The 17,846-nt window shown below is 40.8% G+C and overlaps 1 protein-coding gene across 17 annotated transcripts in view; it reads left to right on the top strand.

Moving 5' to 3' along the window:
* Positions 1-17,846, top strand: part of KIAA1217 — a 187,368-nt gene that overhangs the window by 118,588 nt on the left and 50,934 nt on the right. For 15 of the 17 annotated variants that reach the window (XR_014226671.1, XR_014226672.1, XM_082287610.1 and 12 more), the window contains one exon: positions 8,449-9,281. Coding sequence is in view for 15 of the 17 variants with exons in the window: in XM_082287610.1 (XP_082143736.1) it covers positions 8,449-9,281 (833 nt within the window). In the remaining 2 variants the exon portion in view is untranslated. Of the gene's footprint in view, positions 1-8,448; positions 9,282-17,350; positions 17,456-17,846 lie in introns of all 17 variants that reach the window. The other 2 variants (XM_082287602.1, XM_082287601.1) reach the window with 1 other exon arrangement.

Genomic DNA, 17,846 nt, shown 5'->3' with positions numbered 1-17,846 from the left:
TAAAAGGGGATGCTTGACTGGTTGGTTAAACCTGCCAAATATAAACCAGATTCTTCAATGGTAAATACTGCTTTACCCCTACACTGCAAGAAACAAGCCTTGACTGATTAAATTTGAAATAAAAATAAATAGGTTTAACATTGTTTCTGTGCCATAATAATACTTTATTATAGTGCTACTGCAAATATTTAATAAAAATAATTTTAATATATTTATGGGGAAACTGAAAAGTAAGCATTTATGACAAAATTTTTTTTTCTTATATTTATGAAAAAACTGTTACTATTACACTTCATATAAGGTTCTAGTAAAGGTCTAGTCAAGATCAATAATAGCTTACAAATTTACAGCTTACATTACAAATCTGAATTCACAGCAGCTGTCTAGAAATCTGGAAGATTTCTCTGATGCTGGGCTGGGGGTAGTAAGGGGTGAAACACCTGGATTTTTAATTTTGGCTACCAGATCTGCTCTGATCTTTCTCCTGTTACTTAAATGCTTAGTGTCAAATTGCTGTTTCATACCAGAAATGAATGATGCCTCCTTCACTAGTGGCTGAGAGCAGTATTGTGAAACAGAAATGCTACTTCTGTAAGGTCCCATTAGAACTGATTCTGCACAGCAATATTAGCTCATGATCATATGCTTAAATTGTATTTTTATTCCTTTGAATGCCATTTATGATGATATAGGCAATTTTTTATTTGCACAAAAGCAAAATCAGACAAAATCCAAACCAAGAGCAAAAGAACCAACCCCCCCAAAGCAGAAGATAACTGCAGGACGGGGAAGGGTTTGTGTCATGAGATTTTTCCCTTATGATATTAAAGTGTCATCTCTTTTAGGCTATAAATGCTGTCTTTTTAAGGAGATAGTTTCCATATTCTATGGTCTTTTTGTGTGAGGAGATAGAAGGGAGTGAAGCATCCTTTCTGTTCTAATTTTAGAAAATGTATTTACCTTCTCTATTGTTTCCTCTTAAAAAAAACCAATAAAACAAACAAAAAAAACCCTAACAACCAATCATAATGCCTTATGTGGTGTGCTGCAGAGATAACAATGAGATTGATTTATGGGGATCCCGAAGTTCAGATTCGCCAAGTGGCTCAGGTGCCTGGTTAATGAGTAGACAGCTCCTCAATGGGAGGAGTTTGCTCTTCCTTATACAGTGTCACTGCCAATCTGAGGAGGTGAAAATCTTCTAAGGTTTATAACTACTGAAATTTTTTTCTTAAAATTCTGTCTACTGGGTTTGCTAAATAGTTGGAGGTCTTCACCTGTTGTTGAATATGTATATGTCTCGTTGCCTTTGAAATGCACTGTGTTACTGAAACAGAGGTTACTCACTATTTTATTTATGCCTTTTCCCCTTTGTGAGTCTCTTTTGTGGTTCACTCCATAATGTTAGTCTCTTTCTGTGCATCTTATAGGCACACATTAAAAAGTGATTGAGCAGTTGAATCACATAGTGTTGCACAGTTTGTGACTGGGTGACATGCCAAGGAGGTTATTTAGTGACTAATTTCGAAGGGGAGGAGAAATCGCAGGCTTGTCACGTGGAAAAGTACTTCAGTCTATTGAAACAGCATTGCTTAGATGACCGGATAAAGCAAGATGGCCTGTTGTGAGCAGAGGGAACACGGAACATTTTCCCTGTTTCGAAACCTTTTCACAGAAGACATGGCTATACAAAATATTATACCATAGACCAAGGATTGGGATTCAAGACTGAAAACAAAAAGTGCTTTATTAGATGAAGTGGAACCAAATGTTCATCTCACTGCTGTAGCCATTTGAGTGATTTCCTTAAGAAACAGTAAGTGACTTTAATTATTTTAGAGCAAAGATCTTATCAAAGATTGTTTTATTGGTCCGTAGGCAACAGTGTTGTCTAAGTGTGTAGTAAGAGTGCTGGTGTTTTAAACAGTGAAAACAAATACTCAGGGTAGCATCAGGATAGCTGAAGAAATTATGCCCAAAGAGCAGACTGTGTAGGATTTGGTCTGAAAACTCTCCTCTCTGCTTGTTTGTATGATCCATCTTCAGCATGCACATTGACTTACAGGCAAGGTGAAGCCTTGAATCAAACATTATTTTTGATATTACCATTACATTTGTTTTGTGGTTAGCTTAGAATTTTATGGATCTGTTTTACATTCAGTAAAAAGTGAACTAGGTATTCTTTGTTTTCCCCATGGGAGCTTTAGGATATGGTATGAATTAAACTTACATGTAGTCAGGGATATAAAAGGACATACTGAGACATGTAAAATACCTTGAGGTAAAACATTTGGATCACTGTAGGGACTGGATTCATACACAAGTGTGCATTAAACATATATGTATAAAATAAGGGAGAATAATGTTAAGAATGTGTTTGGTGCTCTATGGCATGGCAAGGGAAATGATGCTGTGTCTGAGCTTCAGGTCAGTGTATTGGTAACCACAGTATGGTGTCCTAAAAATTCTGCTTTTGAGGATCAAATAGTGCTTTTGCCATAACCTCTGTGCACACCTGCACAACTGGGAGAAAGATGTGGGGACTGGATGTCACAGCGATATTGAGTAGTGTGGTGACAACACCTGATTATGATTCACTCAGGATGCCTCCTTTCTGGAGGGTCATGTTTATGTTCTCTAAATTCCACCTCCTAAGATAGGGAGCATCATCTTCTGGTTTTCCTGTTTTCTTCATGTCAACTGCTAGCTAGCTGAGCCTGGACAAAATAAACAGTAATCTATGAACATAGAAACTGGAGGACTGGATGATTTCACCATCACTAACCATCACAGGCTCATCCTAACAAACATCTTATATTGACTGACTGTGTTGTTGTTTGTCAAGGAAAAGAAAAAAACATGGAATTAAGAGCATAAATGGAAGAAGAAAAACCCAATGATTCCCTTGACAAATCCACCATATTTGTAATCAGTCCCTAGAAAAAGAAAGGTTCTCTTTCATAGATGGTCTGAGTTTTTATCTCAATTCTCCTTTCACCATAATACAGAGATTTTTACAGCTGGGCACATACCAAAACTATACAAAAGGACCTAAAAAACTGAAACCTAGGTGCATGCTAATACTGGGAAATTAATTATAAGTGTTGAGATTTCTTAGGGAGCTCTGCAACTCCTTTTCTGGAAAATTATCCAGGAAAAAAGAATGGAAATATGTAGAAACATGGAAAAATATAGAAAAATGTTAAGAGCAGCAAGCTGGGTCTTGGACTTCCCCATTCATTGGAAGTTTGAACATTTGAAATCAGTTTCATTTTACCAGCATGTGGTCCCCATAATGAAAAACAATTGTGAACCCTGGCAGCTCCTAGAAGCATGAACTGTGGGGTCAGATTCAGCTGAGACCAGGTTCCAACTTAGGCAAGGTCAGCAGTTTCGTGATCTGAAACCTTTTTTTGGGCATCAGAGGGCCCATTCTTAGCCAAAATTGCCAAGTAAGCTTCTAGTCTGGAAGCATTGCTGAGGAGTGATGGCTGTTGAAACCCCGGCATGTCTCACTGCTCGGTAACCCCAAACTACCGAGCACCCACCCTGCTGAAGAGACCATGGAAGAACTGGGGTCCCTACCCCAGATCAGACTCTGACCAAATTGACGCAGGTCTACAAATCTGGAAAGCCAAAGCTCTAGAGCACTCAAGGGATGTTTGGTAAGAAATAACACCACTGTTGACTGAAATCTGCTGGGTGCTTTTTTCCCAGCTTTTGTCTTTACTGAAGTTTTTATGAAACGTTTCCGCTCTCTTGGATTAGAGTTGTCTGCTGAAAGTACATGTCATTGGAAAGTTTCTGACCAGAAACAGCTAAAAGTTATGCTAATGTGTTTGAAGTTTTCAAATATGGCGTCAAGCAGCTGGAGGAACCCATAACTGCAACCAGCATGATTTTTTCTTCTGTAATGACCCAACAGAATGGGGAAATTTATAGGAACTAGAAGGCATTCTATGAGAAAGCAAGAACAGACAAGTGTGACAGCCTCTCAGTGATGTGTGATTTGGCTTCAGACATAGTTTTCGTACAGATACTTAAAATTTTCATTTAACTGTTTACCAATTCTGTAATTTTCAAGTGCACTTTTTTGTATTGTAAATTATCTTATTTTAGAAATACAAAAACTGTATAAAAGTGTTTGGGTGTTTTTCAAAAGTGGATTTGTGCTTTCAGCTCTCCAAATCCAACTGGAATGAAAGATCAGTCATGACAGAAGTGTTATCATATAGTGCAACTAATGGTGAAGCTGAGCGGTTTGGACAACTAGTACAGTAAAGCTGTCAATTTATTTTTATGAAAAAGAACAAACTTGTGGATTCTATTGTTGTTGGATTGAGGGTTCTTTAATTAAGTCTTTCCTCATTAGAAAAGTGAAGGATTGCCTTACTTTTTAGAGGATTTTTTTTCTGTTGAGCAATTTTCATAAAAGATCTCTTTACAAACAGTTTAATTTATCAGTTTTGTGTCAGTACTTAGTGTTTCTGTAGCTTTTTCATCATAGACTCCAAGGTCTCAATGTAATTCTTTGCAGGTGTCCTGTGTTTACTGTTGGGTGAGCCAGCTTGAGAAGCATAGGTGCACTTTCCTCAGGGAAATGCAGGGTGTCAAAGAGAGAGTAAGAAAAATAATAGCTTCAGATGGCTGAGAGGTGATTAATGGAGTCTGTTGGGAACTCCCCAGTGTCTCCAAGAGGGTGCATGGATAACCTCCATCTCAGGAACATGGTCTGTGTAGGTATTTTGGCAGTCTGAAAAACTTGGGGCAAAGCCAATTGCTGTGTTGTCTGGTGATGTAGAGGAGGCCTAGGAGAGCAGTGGGAAGGGCTGCCAGGTCAGAAACTCTGGCCTACTTTTCCCTTTGCCCGAGTTTCACTCTGACATCTTAGCAGATAATGGCTTGAGTCAGGCTGTATGTCTGGTATCCAGCTGCATGGTGAGCTGAAGGGTTGGAGTGGTGCTCATGAGTCAGCGGCAGGCTTGGTGCCGGGTGCTGGCTGGCATTGCCCTGGTGCGTGCGCAGGCACAGCTCCGCGTGCCCTGTCTGCTGGATGCAGAGGGACTGGCTCTGCTTGTCCTCTCTGTGAGCCACCAGGAGCAAGACTCCTTGTATCCACTCGGGTGGATGGATAACTGGTTTGCTGACTTTGTGCAACAGATATTTTCAAAATCTAGCAAGTTACTCAGTGTGCCAATAAGCTTTGAAATAAAGAACATAGCTGGTTTTGTATAATCTTGACTCTTTAGTATATAGAGATCCTGTTTAAAAAATTACCAAAATCTTTATCTTACAGTCTTAAGTCTTGTTAGACTGACCAAAAACCTCCACAGGAGATGTTTAAACATAGTGTAATCTTTTTTGCTATGGAAAGTGAGAGATTCTCAATGATGTGATTTTCCCTCAAATGTTTTATACGGAAATGGGTGCTAGCTGTTTGCCATATTTTAACCAAAGGATTGATAAGACAAGTTTCCATTTCAAGGGTGTAAGTTCTGTAGGCAGTAAGAACAAGGAAGAGCTATGTGCTAAAGAAAACCACACCCTCAGGCAAACATATTACATGGCTGCAGTCGAAAAGCACATGATCCTGTCCTTTCTCTAAAAAATCTTCCTCTTGCCCTCAAAGCAATTGTTTGTGACAGCACCCAGTATTTAGAGGCTCAGATAAACCCAATATCCTCTTTCTCTGTCCCTGAGTCATGCCAAGTGGCTCAAGATAGCCTACGTAGAAGAATATGGGATTTAATGAGCAACACGGGGGTTTTGTGGTGAAGGATGGAAGACGAAAAACAGCGCAGAAAGTGAGATATATATGAGAGAGAGTAGTGTGCCTAGGCTGTCACACCAAAGGGCAACAGATGAGAAGCAAGAATAGACCATCCTTCACATTTTTAAACTTACCATTAGCAAAGAATCTGGAGAGGGAATACCAACCATGTGGCAGTAGACACTGTAATCCACCGGGTGAAGCTGCCTGGCTCCTGGGAACCAGCTCAGATCCCTGCCCAGCCCACATGCCCTGGTGAATCTTTCCTGGGCAGCCTGGACTCTCTGGCTCCAAAAGTCTCCCCTTTGGTACACTCCACCCAGGGCCTGAGTCCTGGCTTAAAACAGCAGGTGAACTTTTCAGAAAGGGGTTGGGTGCCCAGGTGTTTGTGCCCTGCCCAGCCCAAGGGAGCCTTTATTGAGGCTGTGTACACCAAGTGCTATATTAAAGCAAAAGTAAATAATGTTATATACATCAGATATATAACATGTACTCAGACACAAGATTTTGAGCAATAGTCCCATATTCAAATTCTTTTCTGTCTTAAAGTATTCCATCTAAATGATGTTAAGGTGGAAAATAGTAATTTTTCTTTTAACAGATTGCTTTGACTTATGAGAAATTAATGAGCATATACAGGAATATGAAATCCAGAAGTAAGGGGAAGTTAAACCTTTCAAATCTTCCCATGGAAATTTTCTCTCTGCAAGGTAACATTGGAATTTTCCTCTCACTTCAACCCAGCATATCCTAGTGGCTGTGGTTTCTTTGACAGATACTATTCCATCTGTTGTAGCTTTATCTGAAGCGACTAAACAGGGCATGGTGTAGCTTGTACAGCAGAAATCTAGGAACATTTTCTTTCTCTGTGTTCTTCTCTTGGTATAAAACATCTGCATTTGGCTGTCCCTGAAGACATGTTCCTAAAGCTGCTCAAGTCAGTAGGAGTTGTTTTGTTCTGCTGGCCCAGGGCCAGAGTCAGTACACACAATATGGCTTAGTACGTTGCAGTGTTTCTTCAAGCCAATAGAAAATATGTTGAATTCCCTCTTACAAAGCGATTAATACTGTTTAGTTATATTTTAATTATGTCTTATTTTAAATTCCAGACTAGATTAATTCTCTGTGCAAATGAAAAAATTATGCCATGTTCCTGTTTGGCTTCATAATTTTTGTCTGGCTCATAAAAGGCCTATCCCAGTGCACACCTTTGTTCTGTTCCACTTACTTAATATTGCTGTGGCCACAATCAGGTTATCTCCTTACTTCTTTCTGATACCTGTTTCTCCAGACTGTTGATCTCCGGCCCTGGGGAACGTAATTTCTAATTCCTGAGTGCAGAACCTGCTGTGATAAGAACAGCTATTGTTTATATACTAACACTGCAATTCCCTTACCAGTGGAAAAACCTGTGGTGGGGGAGGAATAATCTCTTGCTTGATCTGCCATGGATCACTGTAACTTCAATGAATCCAGTCACATTATCAAAGCAAGGAGTGAGAGGGGAGAAAAATTGTGTAGACTTCAGATCAGCAACATCCAATGTACATTATTTTGTGTTCTGTAACTTTAGGAGTGTGGAGTCAGGCTTGGTGATACACAGTTTTCTACAATCCCTTGGAGGTAATGGAGAGGGAGGCTGAAAACTGTCAGCATGAATTTTAGAAACTATACATTTTTTTCCTATGTAGTTGGTCCTTAGCTGAATTTTTCATTTCCCTCTTCATCCTCCTTAGCCCAAGGGCACCAGAGCAGGCACATGATGCTTTCTAGAGGGAGAATTTCTCCTGTCTGTCATTGATAGTGTTCAGCCATCTAGAGAGGTCATGGTTGTCAGAGTGAGATTCTACACTCTAAAAAGCACAGGTATCCATTGCAGATTTTTGCCAAGGCCTCTCTTAACAAAGCACTAATACATCTGGACTGGAAGCTTCTCGTTTCTTTTCCTTGCTTGCTTGTTCCTTACTGCTGCTTAAAAAACTATGATAAAATGTTCAATGACTTTCTGAGCGTGTGCTCCACAAACCCTCTGAATCACTCTTATCTTTGCAATGGCACATGTTATATAGGGTCAAACTGTTTTCATATAACTTGACTATGTTGTAGTCAATTAATGTGTGGGTTTTTCTTCTATGCTTTGTGTATCCTTTGTGTAATAAAGACCATATCAAGTCATTAAAAACTTAAATCCTGCACTGAAGAAAATGGCCAATTAGTTGTAATATTTATTTTTCTTGTCTAAGGACTTCAGGTATGTTTGTGATGCCAGAGCATCAGCATTTTTATCCTGCTTTGGAAGCAGGGAACTCTAGCCTGTGTGTCTGATCAATAAACTGTTTAAGTCTGTCACTGGCTACATGTACTTGAAACACGTGGCACCGTAACCTCTGATTTCAGCTTCAGTAGCTGTGAATATCAGATTAGGGTGAGAAGGTATTTGCATAAGTAAAAGCATTTTTAAACCTCTCATATTCCTGTAACATACAGCCCATTTTATTGCTGTTTACAGTTGTTATTTTCATTAGGCACTGAGGTCCCAAAGTGTTTTATTTATGCAGATGTAAAATTATTTTGTCTTGAGGGTTTGTTTTTATTTCCTAATTTTCCATAGACAACCCACATCATGTTTTGCTCATTCAGTAATTTTATATCTTCTGTGTTTTTCCTTTTCTTTCCAGATGCAGAGGGAAATTGCTTATACGGGACGAGACGGCCCAAGTGGTTCCCGCCCTGGATCTGCCACACACCCTCTGCATGTGATGCCCAGCTCTCCACCCTCCACCCCAGTGCCCCACTCCATGCCTCCCTCTCCGTCCAGGATTCCCTATGGTGGGGGCCGGCCCATGGGTGTGCCAGGCAATGCCACCATCCCCAGGGACCGGCTTTCCAGCGTGCCAGCCTCGCGCTCTATATCGCCCAGCCCAAGCGCCATTTTGGAGAGACGGGACGTGAAGCCAGATGAGGACATGAGTAACAAAAACCTTACCCTGGTCCGAAATGAAAGTCTGTACGGCGACCCCTACTTGTTTCACGAGGGGAGGATGAGTGTGGCTGCACCACTCCCTGGACACCCCCTTGATGTCCCCGATCACATCGTAGCCTACCATCGCAGTGCCATGAGGTCATCGAGCACTTACTGCAACCCCTCTATGCAGCCTGAAATGCTGGAGCAGTCCTTGTACAGACAAAAGTCACGAAAGTACCCAGAGAGCCATTTGCCCACTCTTGGCTCTAAAACACCTCCAGCCTCACCCCACAGGGTGGCTGACATGAGAATGATCGATATTCATCCTCACCATGGCCCTCACATTCCTGCCCACACCCTCCAGCCTGACAGGTCTTCTCCCAGCCGCCAGTCCTTCAAAAAGGAGCCAGGACCGCCCATGTTTGCGGATGCAAAAGCACGGAGTGCTGTCGGCCTCTCGGGCATGGCCGAGGCAATGCCCTCTCCCGCGGACAAGCAGGCCTTTGGCTATGGGTCACCCACAATGCCCAAGGATAAGGAGACAAGGTAAGGCAGAGCTGGGGCTTAATTTGTGCAAATGAGAAACGTTCCTAATCTGCACATCCTTTGTCGTTTAAGACTCAGGGGACATTGTAATGTGTAGGAGGCTGCTGCACCCTGCTGCAGTGTTTATTAGCTGTCTGTCAAGGTAGTTATTAATTTAGAGGAGATGTGACACCATTCATTATTAATTTGAAAGTGTTGCCAACCCATGATGAATCCCTAGTTATTTTCATTTGTGTAAATTTCAGTCATTGGAAAAAATATAATAAAATAAAATGATTAACTGGGATTTTTCTTTCCAGACAGCCAGATCATGTTACAAGAACAAATGATGTTCTGTTCCTGCTAATAAGGGAATATATTTCACCCCCATTAAGAATGACACTCTGATATTACAATTTTGGTTCTTTATGGAGTGAAGTTTTTCTCATCTAGTGTTAGGAAATGGGAAGAATTTATCATTACTGTCTTATCTCCAGCAGAACATGAATTTGCATAAAAATAGGACAGTTGTTTACAATAATGTTCCGTGAGGGGAATCTGCTGAGAAAAGCAAGTCTGTTCCAGGGAAGAAATTGAAACACGAATGCTGTTCCCAATGATTTTTCCAGCATCCCAAAGTAGTTGGTGACCTGACTGTTGTTAACTTCTGTGCAATGGCAATGATGACAATGATCTCTCCTGTCTTTTTAAGGACCAGATTTACACAAAGGTCTGTGAAAGCTTCTCCTGCCATAGACCCTGCCCTGGGAGAGAAAAATCATTACATGGCCAGGCGGTTGCTTTGTATTTATATGAGCTGTGTTAATCTCTAGCGTATTGTTTGTGCTGTTAACTTTTATAGAGCTCTTTAGGGAAGTGAAGATGAATAGCTGGAAAATGCTGAGCTCACAGAGGCCAAAGGTAACTGCTGACTGCCTTAACCACTGGGAAGATATGGAGCTTCATATAGACCCGAGGCTTCCCCTCTATCTGAGCAACTTGCTCAATAATTAGTCACCTCTTACCATGCTTGGCCAGAAAAAAAAGTGGGTCGTGAGGTCCACTGGTGGGGAAAAACTGGAAGAAAATAAAGAAAATCAGCCACCCACAAAAATTACAGGCTTATAGCTTGGTAGACACAAGAGTACAAGTTAGGGCATATTACAATCTAAGATCAGTGAGATTTGATTTTTATGTATCTGTTTCCAAGAGAAAGTTGCAGGTATCTGAAATTTCACTTCAAGCTACCATTATTAAAGCTAGGAAATTATTTGAAGGAAATTTGCCAATTTTAATCCATTTACAGATGGAAAATTTTGCAAAGTTCATGATAGGGATTAAAAATAAGGAAGGACACCACAAACTTTTTTTTTTTTGGGCAATTTTCTGTCTTCCCACTGGGCATCTCAGCTGTTCACTCAGCTACACAGATATGCACAAGGCTGTGTTTGTGAATGGATAAAGAGCAACTACACAGATAGTTCTACAGCTCCTTAAAAGGAAGTTTTGCACCAGGAGTTTTAATCCCGGTCCCAGAATATATCAACAATGAAGAAAACAGTATTTGCATAATTGCACTTCCATATAAATACAGGACCCTAAAATTCAGCATGGTGTGTATTAGTCACATGGCACTGAAAGAATAATTTTGAAAGCTGTCTTTATGTGTTGTGGTTTTTTTCAACCTTGAGGAAGTGTGACTTTCTAAAAAGTAATTGTAAATACCAAAAGCAATTTGTGCAAATTGGTGTGTTTTTTAACAAATCTGCAATATTAAGAATTGGGTTTGATTTCTACAAACACAAAATGCTCTAAGCTGTAATTTTGCTTTGTAGTGATTTTCTAAACTTTGAAAGCAAACACTGTTTAAACTGTACTAAACTAAACAAGGGATTATCCATGTTGAGATGCTCTTTTCCTGCTTCAGTAGGGGCTGAATTGTTACCAGGTTGTTATGGATACCTGAAGGGTGATGTGTATAATGGCAGACAGGTATCCCCTGCCTTGTTGTGTAGGACTTAGAGTTTACACCCCTAAACAGTATGGGCTTGCTTCTGTGAGTAAGAACATTTTTGGGATTGGAGAAATAGGGCTGAATTCATTCTCTTCCAGGCATGGTAAAATGAGGTGTATGCTGCTCGCTTGTGTATGTTTCCACTTGCTGAGGCCAAGAGCCTAAAAGCCAGGCCACAGAGAGCACATAGTAGTGTGTTCAGTCAGCCTGCATGCAGAGGTGTCAGCTGTGGGCAGACAGAGCAGCTCTTAGCCTTGGAGGTGCTGAGGAGAGAGGTTTTACGCATCTGTGCACTGTGGCGAGACAGACTCCCCTGATTCATTCAGGAGCAGGTTGAGGACTCTGCAGGCAACAAACGCATCATCTCAGCACTGTTGTTGCTTTAGTCCCTAGTGGACTGTGCTGAGAGCAAAGAAAACATCTCTTGTGTCATATCTTTGTGGAAATTACCTTGAAGTAGTGCTGTCACAACCTCAGGATAATGCAAGTTAAAATATAAGTCAGAGAAAGATTGAAATGGATGTGACAATGTCAGAAGTAAAACTGAATCTCTCTTCCCATGGCAGTTCTCCTTCAATTTTTACAGTCCAAGGCTGAACTGGGATATCTCTGTACTTTATCAGAATATGTTGGGTATTTACACCAGACAAGACCTCTCATTGACTGGATCCTGGTTTTGTTGAAGAAAATAGTTCCATTACCTTTGGAACATTAACTGCAGCAGATTTGGATCTATGAGAGATGAAAACTGGTATTTCTGAGCTCTTCTTTTGGAGTTTCCCATTTTAGTTTGACACTGCAGAAGCCAGTTTCAATCAAGCCTGTTACTTAAGGCAGAGTTGAGGGGGATTTAATTGCTTCATGTAGTGCTTTCTTGCAACTGCTTTACCTTGGTTATTTCCAAGATAGCTACTTCTGTGGTATAAAGCATTGAATAAATTCTCGCAGTTAATTCATTTACCAGAAGAGTTCCTCCTAAAGCTTTACTTTACAACAGTAAATAAGATAGTGTTCATGTGCAGAAAAATATTAGAAGTTATAACAGTTTGCAGGATTTCACCTTCAAAGGTGAAAAAATGCTGAAATCTCTTAAATCTGAAGTCTACTGGAAGAATGAGTAAATTTTTGTGAGTGAGCATGAGTTGTTTAAGCAGTGATTTGCTGTCATGTTTTTGGATGGCTCATTTTTGTAGCTTGTGGGACATTTCTGGAAGTTACTATGGGCCAAGCAGATGTTTAAATGTTGATAAATTGGAAAAGAAACTGTTTATCCAAAAGTGCATTAAATTAAATTCTGTTTAACTTTAAATCTTTGCATTTATAACACATGTTGCAAAATTCTAGGTTATTTGATAGTGCTAAATATGTATATAATAAATGCTGCTACTCCTTTAACAGCAAGATAACTCTAGAATATTTTTCCTCCAAAAGCATTTTAGGGGTGTACTGTGGTTCTCTTCTGCTTGAACACAACTTTTGTCCTCTACTTTTTATGCCATACTAGTGAGAGAAGATGATAGTTGGACTGAGCAAAAAATGTGATCACATTTTTGGCTTATGGCTTGCAGTTCAAGACTAAAGTGTAATGGCCATGTGTAGATTATTAGATACTGTTCCCTCCACAAAACCACTTTATTGTTTGATATGTTGAAGTATGGATGGACTCTATGCTTTGGGAAGAATAACCTTACTTTGTAAAGGCATGGACAGTGAGAGACTCCGTCAGCAATGCACTGAGAAGTGTGTAAGGGAGGCTTTGCACATACACCCTCTCAGACACTTTCCACAGGGTCAAAACTGCATATTCCTCAGTGAAAGGTGTTGAATAACCAGGCAGAAAAAGATGAAGTCCAATGACCAATACGGGATGGAAGAAAGGTAAACTGTATTTTGTCTTCCTTCTGTTAGAGGAAGATGAGATGCAGGCTCTGGGATAAGAGTTGTCAAATAGTGTAACAGCTGGTGTGCTTCAGAGCTTCTATTTTAGCTTCAAGATGTAGAAGGTTTGAGTTTAATCTTCTCCTTAGAAGACTGAAATATTCACCTGTGTGAATCCTTCTGTGGGAAGAAAGCAGAATACAGAAGAGTTCTGCTGATCTTGGGTTCCCACCCTTCCAGGACACCCACTCATCTGTTTGGGGGGAATTTGGGATAAAGTCTGACTAAGACACCTTCACTTGATTCTAGGAAATCCATTGGGAAAGCCAACCTACTCCTGTTTCCTTTCTTTTTCCAGTGAGATTAAAAAAAAAATTATAATGAAATATTTCTATCATAGGGTAATATAGAAAGAAATGTGTATTTCTCTGTGTCTGACCCCCTTTTCATGGCTTCATTTGGAGTTTAACTATAAAATATGAAGTCACTGAAAATGTTTTCTCCAGGAAGGTGTGCCAGTCAGCTCATGGTGCAGATTTGGTGTTTTGAGTACATCTGTTGTGGGTGATGTGCTGCACAGCCTGGGGTTGGACAGGAACATGAATGAACAGTTGCACAGACCAGTTTTATTCTGTGTCTGTATGAAGTATCTTCTCAGTGATGTGAATATTAAAGATGTCCCCAGGAAAGGGAACTAACATGCAAGTAACGTCATGCTTAAATAGCATTGCTGTGACAAGTGGATACCAATTCAGCAATATGCTGTACCCCTTCTTGGAATTACTTCCAGTTAACTGGAGTAGAAGGAATAATGTGAAACATCAGTGAAGCTGTAAGGAAGAAATCTGGTGATGAAATCTGATGCATCCATGCACAGTCCCCAGAAGAGCAAGGGCTTGCATTGGTTCTGCTGAATTTGGTGAAGGAGATACTAAGGCCAGGCCCCAGTTCCTGGACATGCCCAGAGCCAGAGCTGTGGGTCAGGCCGCTGGGAAGAAGAGGGATGGTAAGTGGCCTGTCCCTGCCTTCCTGGCCAAGCTCTGTGAGAAGCCAAAGCCAAGTCTGACAGAGTTCTGCTGGGCGTCGCTTCTGACCTTGTTGCCTCCTTTCCTCCCCCACCATGGTGCCACCTCTTGACTCTCCCAGCATTCACAGGAAAACAATGTGAAACAATGCCTTTCTGTGCTCGGGTTGATAAAATAGCCATTTCTTTCCCAGCTACTGTAAAAGGGACCCTCCCTGCTCTTCCTGGGTGGTGGACAGATGCAGCTTTATCTGGGAAATTAATCTTGGAGCAGAGAGCGTTGGCTCTTCTCAGGCTACCACCCTTCTCGTAGCAGCAAGCAGAGGCATCGCTTTGTTGTGTTCTGCCTGACCCTCTGTCCTAGTGCTCCACATCCTGGCCTGCCCTACGTCACTGGGGTGCCAGCCTGTCCTGTGCCCTGGGAACCTTGGTCTTTCCTATGTCGCTGGAGTGGCAGCCTGTCCCATGCCTGGGAACCCTGGCCTGCCCCATCCATTGGACTCTGGCCAGCCCCGTGCCGGCAGAGCTGCTGGGACAGGCTGTTCCCACCTTCCCTCTCCCAGCAGTGAGCACAGCCAGGGGTAGAAAACATGCTGAGAACCAAAAATGTACAATCTTTTTCATGGCAGTGCTGGCATCCCTGATAGACCCTGGCCTGGCACAGCCTGAGGAAAGCATCTTTTCTCTCCTGCAGCAGAGGCTGCTCTAGCCCTTCACAAGGAAGTTGGAGGCAAAGGGGTCGACCGTAGATCCTGCCCCTGCTGTTCTGGGGCCTTGTGGTGACATAACTGGGCCACCAGCCCTCCAAGCACATCAGCCCAGGTTGTGGCCCCACCACCAGGCCATCCACATCCCTCCCTGTGCATGCTGGAATGCACTGCCTCCCACCACCTTCAGTCCGACCGCCTCTGAAAATCAGGTTGTTTTTTTTAATGCCTAAAAGGCACCTCCTTTCAGACACCTGTTTTTGAAATGTTTAGTGCTAATGGCCATAACAAGTCTGGGTATTACAGTGAAATGATTACAGGAAAAATCTGCCTTGTTTCTAACAGAGTAACTCCAGAGCACACGTAAATTCTTCACATTCTTAATGCTTTTACCATATGAAAAATAATGTGTTCTGTGCAATTGATTCCAGTATTTCATTCATTTTTCATCATCTCCTATCTTGGAACATCCCTCTCACTCTTAACAACATATTTTCCTAGATTTCATGGCAAAGGACATGATCAGCTCCGTGTTGCCATAATATCCTTTGAAGCAGAAAATTGTTTCCAGATTATCTAATGTGGGATGAAAAAACCATCATTATTTATCGATTGGTAAAACAGATAGACTTCCAGTTGAGTTTAGTTCCAGGAAGGTTTTGTGATGATTATCTGGGAAAAAAAATGTTTTCATTATTAAGTGTCAAAAATGCTTCATTAAAATTTTTTAGAGTATATTTATCCCTGGGTTTTCGTACTTGTTTTTGTTCCAAATGTTACTGTAGCCTGCACCAGTTTCTTATTTTAAAACTTGTAATAGTGGAAATTCCATAACGTAGTTCTTGGTTTGAAATTAATTAAGTCAGATTCACTAGTCTTCTCATCACCCTTCAAAATACCTTTCAACATGCAGACAGAAAAGTAAGAAGCATGCACTGCATTAAATTGCAGTAAGAACATGTCTGCTGGCTGGGGACTGACTAAGCACTCTCTTCTTCCCTGCTTTGTCTGTTAGCATCTCATGACTTGTTTTGCTGCCCTGTTTTCTCGACCTCTGGGTGTCTCTGAGTCTCTCCTTGCTATGGTATCTGTGTGCTATCCCAGGAAACCTCATACATTCCCTGAGTGTGAATGAAATAATTAGCCAGGATAATCCATCTGGCTGCAAGCAGGGCTGGTTACTTGCTTTGTATCGTGTCAGCTTGCTTTTGGCTGCTGTTGGTACCTGTGTTTGAGTTTATATGACTATTATTGATGGATGCTATTGCTTTGGCCACCAAACAGCAACTGCAGCTGGGGTGGCCAGTCTGGCTGCTCCCATGTGCACAGGATGCTGCAGTGGTGATGGATGGGCTGTGCAGCACTCTGAGTCTGCGTCTGAGTTTGTCTGTCCCATCTTCTCTCATCAGTCACTGCTGCTGGTCTTAACCACTTGTTTTTTGAGAAGTTTTGTTACCAGTCATCTTCCAAAACCACAGGCTGCTGTTAGAATTTCCTTCTGCATGTCTCCCCACACACTTAACTGCTGTAATAGAGGGATGCCTTTTCAGAAGGTCCCATACTGATGTGTGTCTGTGTTGTGCTGTGTCATTGACGTACCGGCACATGTAAGTAGGCACCTGTGTGAGCAAAAGGCTGGTTTGGAGACGACTGAGGAAGTCCCCTGCTACCTGACTAATATATGCATTTATGCAAACAGATAAACACACAAATGTTAGCCTTCACATCCAAAAAAAAGTTATTGTTCTTGTTTAGTGACCTTTGGTTCCTATGGAAAACACTGAATATACTTACTGTAGTTCTCCATCTCTTTTCTTCTGCTTTTTGGGAATTTCTTGGGATATCTGCATGAAAGAAGATCTGTTTTATTATCATGTTGGCGTACAGTCTGCATTTCATGTCCTGTGCCTCTCTGTCACATTTCTGTCCTTTTCACAGCAGACAGTTGAGACGTCAGGTGCAAAGGATTTGGACTGGAAAGTAGTCAGTTTGGACAGATTAAATGCTTTGCAGACAAAAATCCTGGGTTTGAGGAAAGTAAAAATAGTAACAAGAAGAAGTGTAAAGTCTTTAATCCTTTAACCTTAAGTACAGACAAAACGATTGGCCCAGTGTAGGTAAAAGAGAAAATGCATGTAATGCTGAAAATTTTTTTTCACTAGTTCCAAGAGGCATTAACAAATTGTTTTAGGTGCCTGTCTTGTGAGATCATTAGAAGTTTATTATTTGGTTGTTTGTTTTGTTCTTTTTAGCTAAGCAGATTTTTTTAAATTGTCTGTTACCGTGCAAAAGCTGTCCAAACCAAGATGTGGTAAGCTGCTGCAATAAGGTATATGCAAACTGGTACCCAAGGGCCTTTGCACAAGCTCTGTAGTGTCTTTCCAATCCTGTGGTAATCATTCACCTAGAAAAACAAGTCTGAAAGCAAATATATCTGGCTTTAACAAACGGTTCTCTTGTCTTACAGAGAGAGGATACAAGCCATGGAGAAACAGATTGCCAGTTTAACTGGTCTTGTTCAGTCTGCGCTTTTTAAAGGGCCAAATACAAGTAATAGCAAAGATGCTTCTAGGTAAAAACAGAATTCATCTGTAACGATTTTAGTAATCAATCAACAAAAATATATTTGAATGTAATAGTAAAAAAAAAAATCCTGAATGCTCAATCATTTTTAAATTTATCATCTCCATGAGAATGCTAGGCAGAGAGGAAGAATATGCCAAATGATAGATGGAGATTAACTGCATTACTCTTCTTTGTGATAAAAAGAATTAATGTAGCTACATCTCTGTGCTTTCTACTGCTCATACTCCATTCCTTGCTTAACTTATACTAAAAGGTGATTAAAAAAAAAAACAACTGACAAATTACTGGTGATTTAAATTAAAAATATGTATGTTAGACAAGGCCATTTAATTTGTTGAATATAAACTTCACTACAGTTTTAATAGCTAGTAAACTAA

The sequence above is a fragment of the Coloeus monedula genome, assembly GCF_965178545.1.
Source record: "Coloeus monedula genome assembly, chromosome: 1".
NCBI classification, from domain to species: Eukaryota; Metazoa; Chordata; class Aves; order Passeriformes; family Corvidae; genus Coloeus; species Coloeus monedula.
Note: the sequence above shows the minus strand (reverse complement) of the source record. Positions and strands in the feature narration are given on the sequence as shown.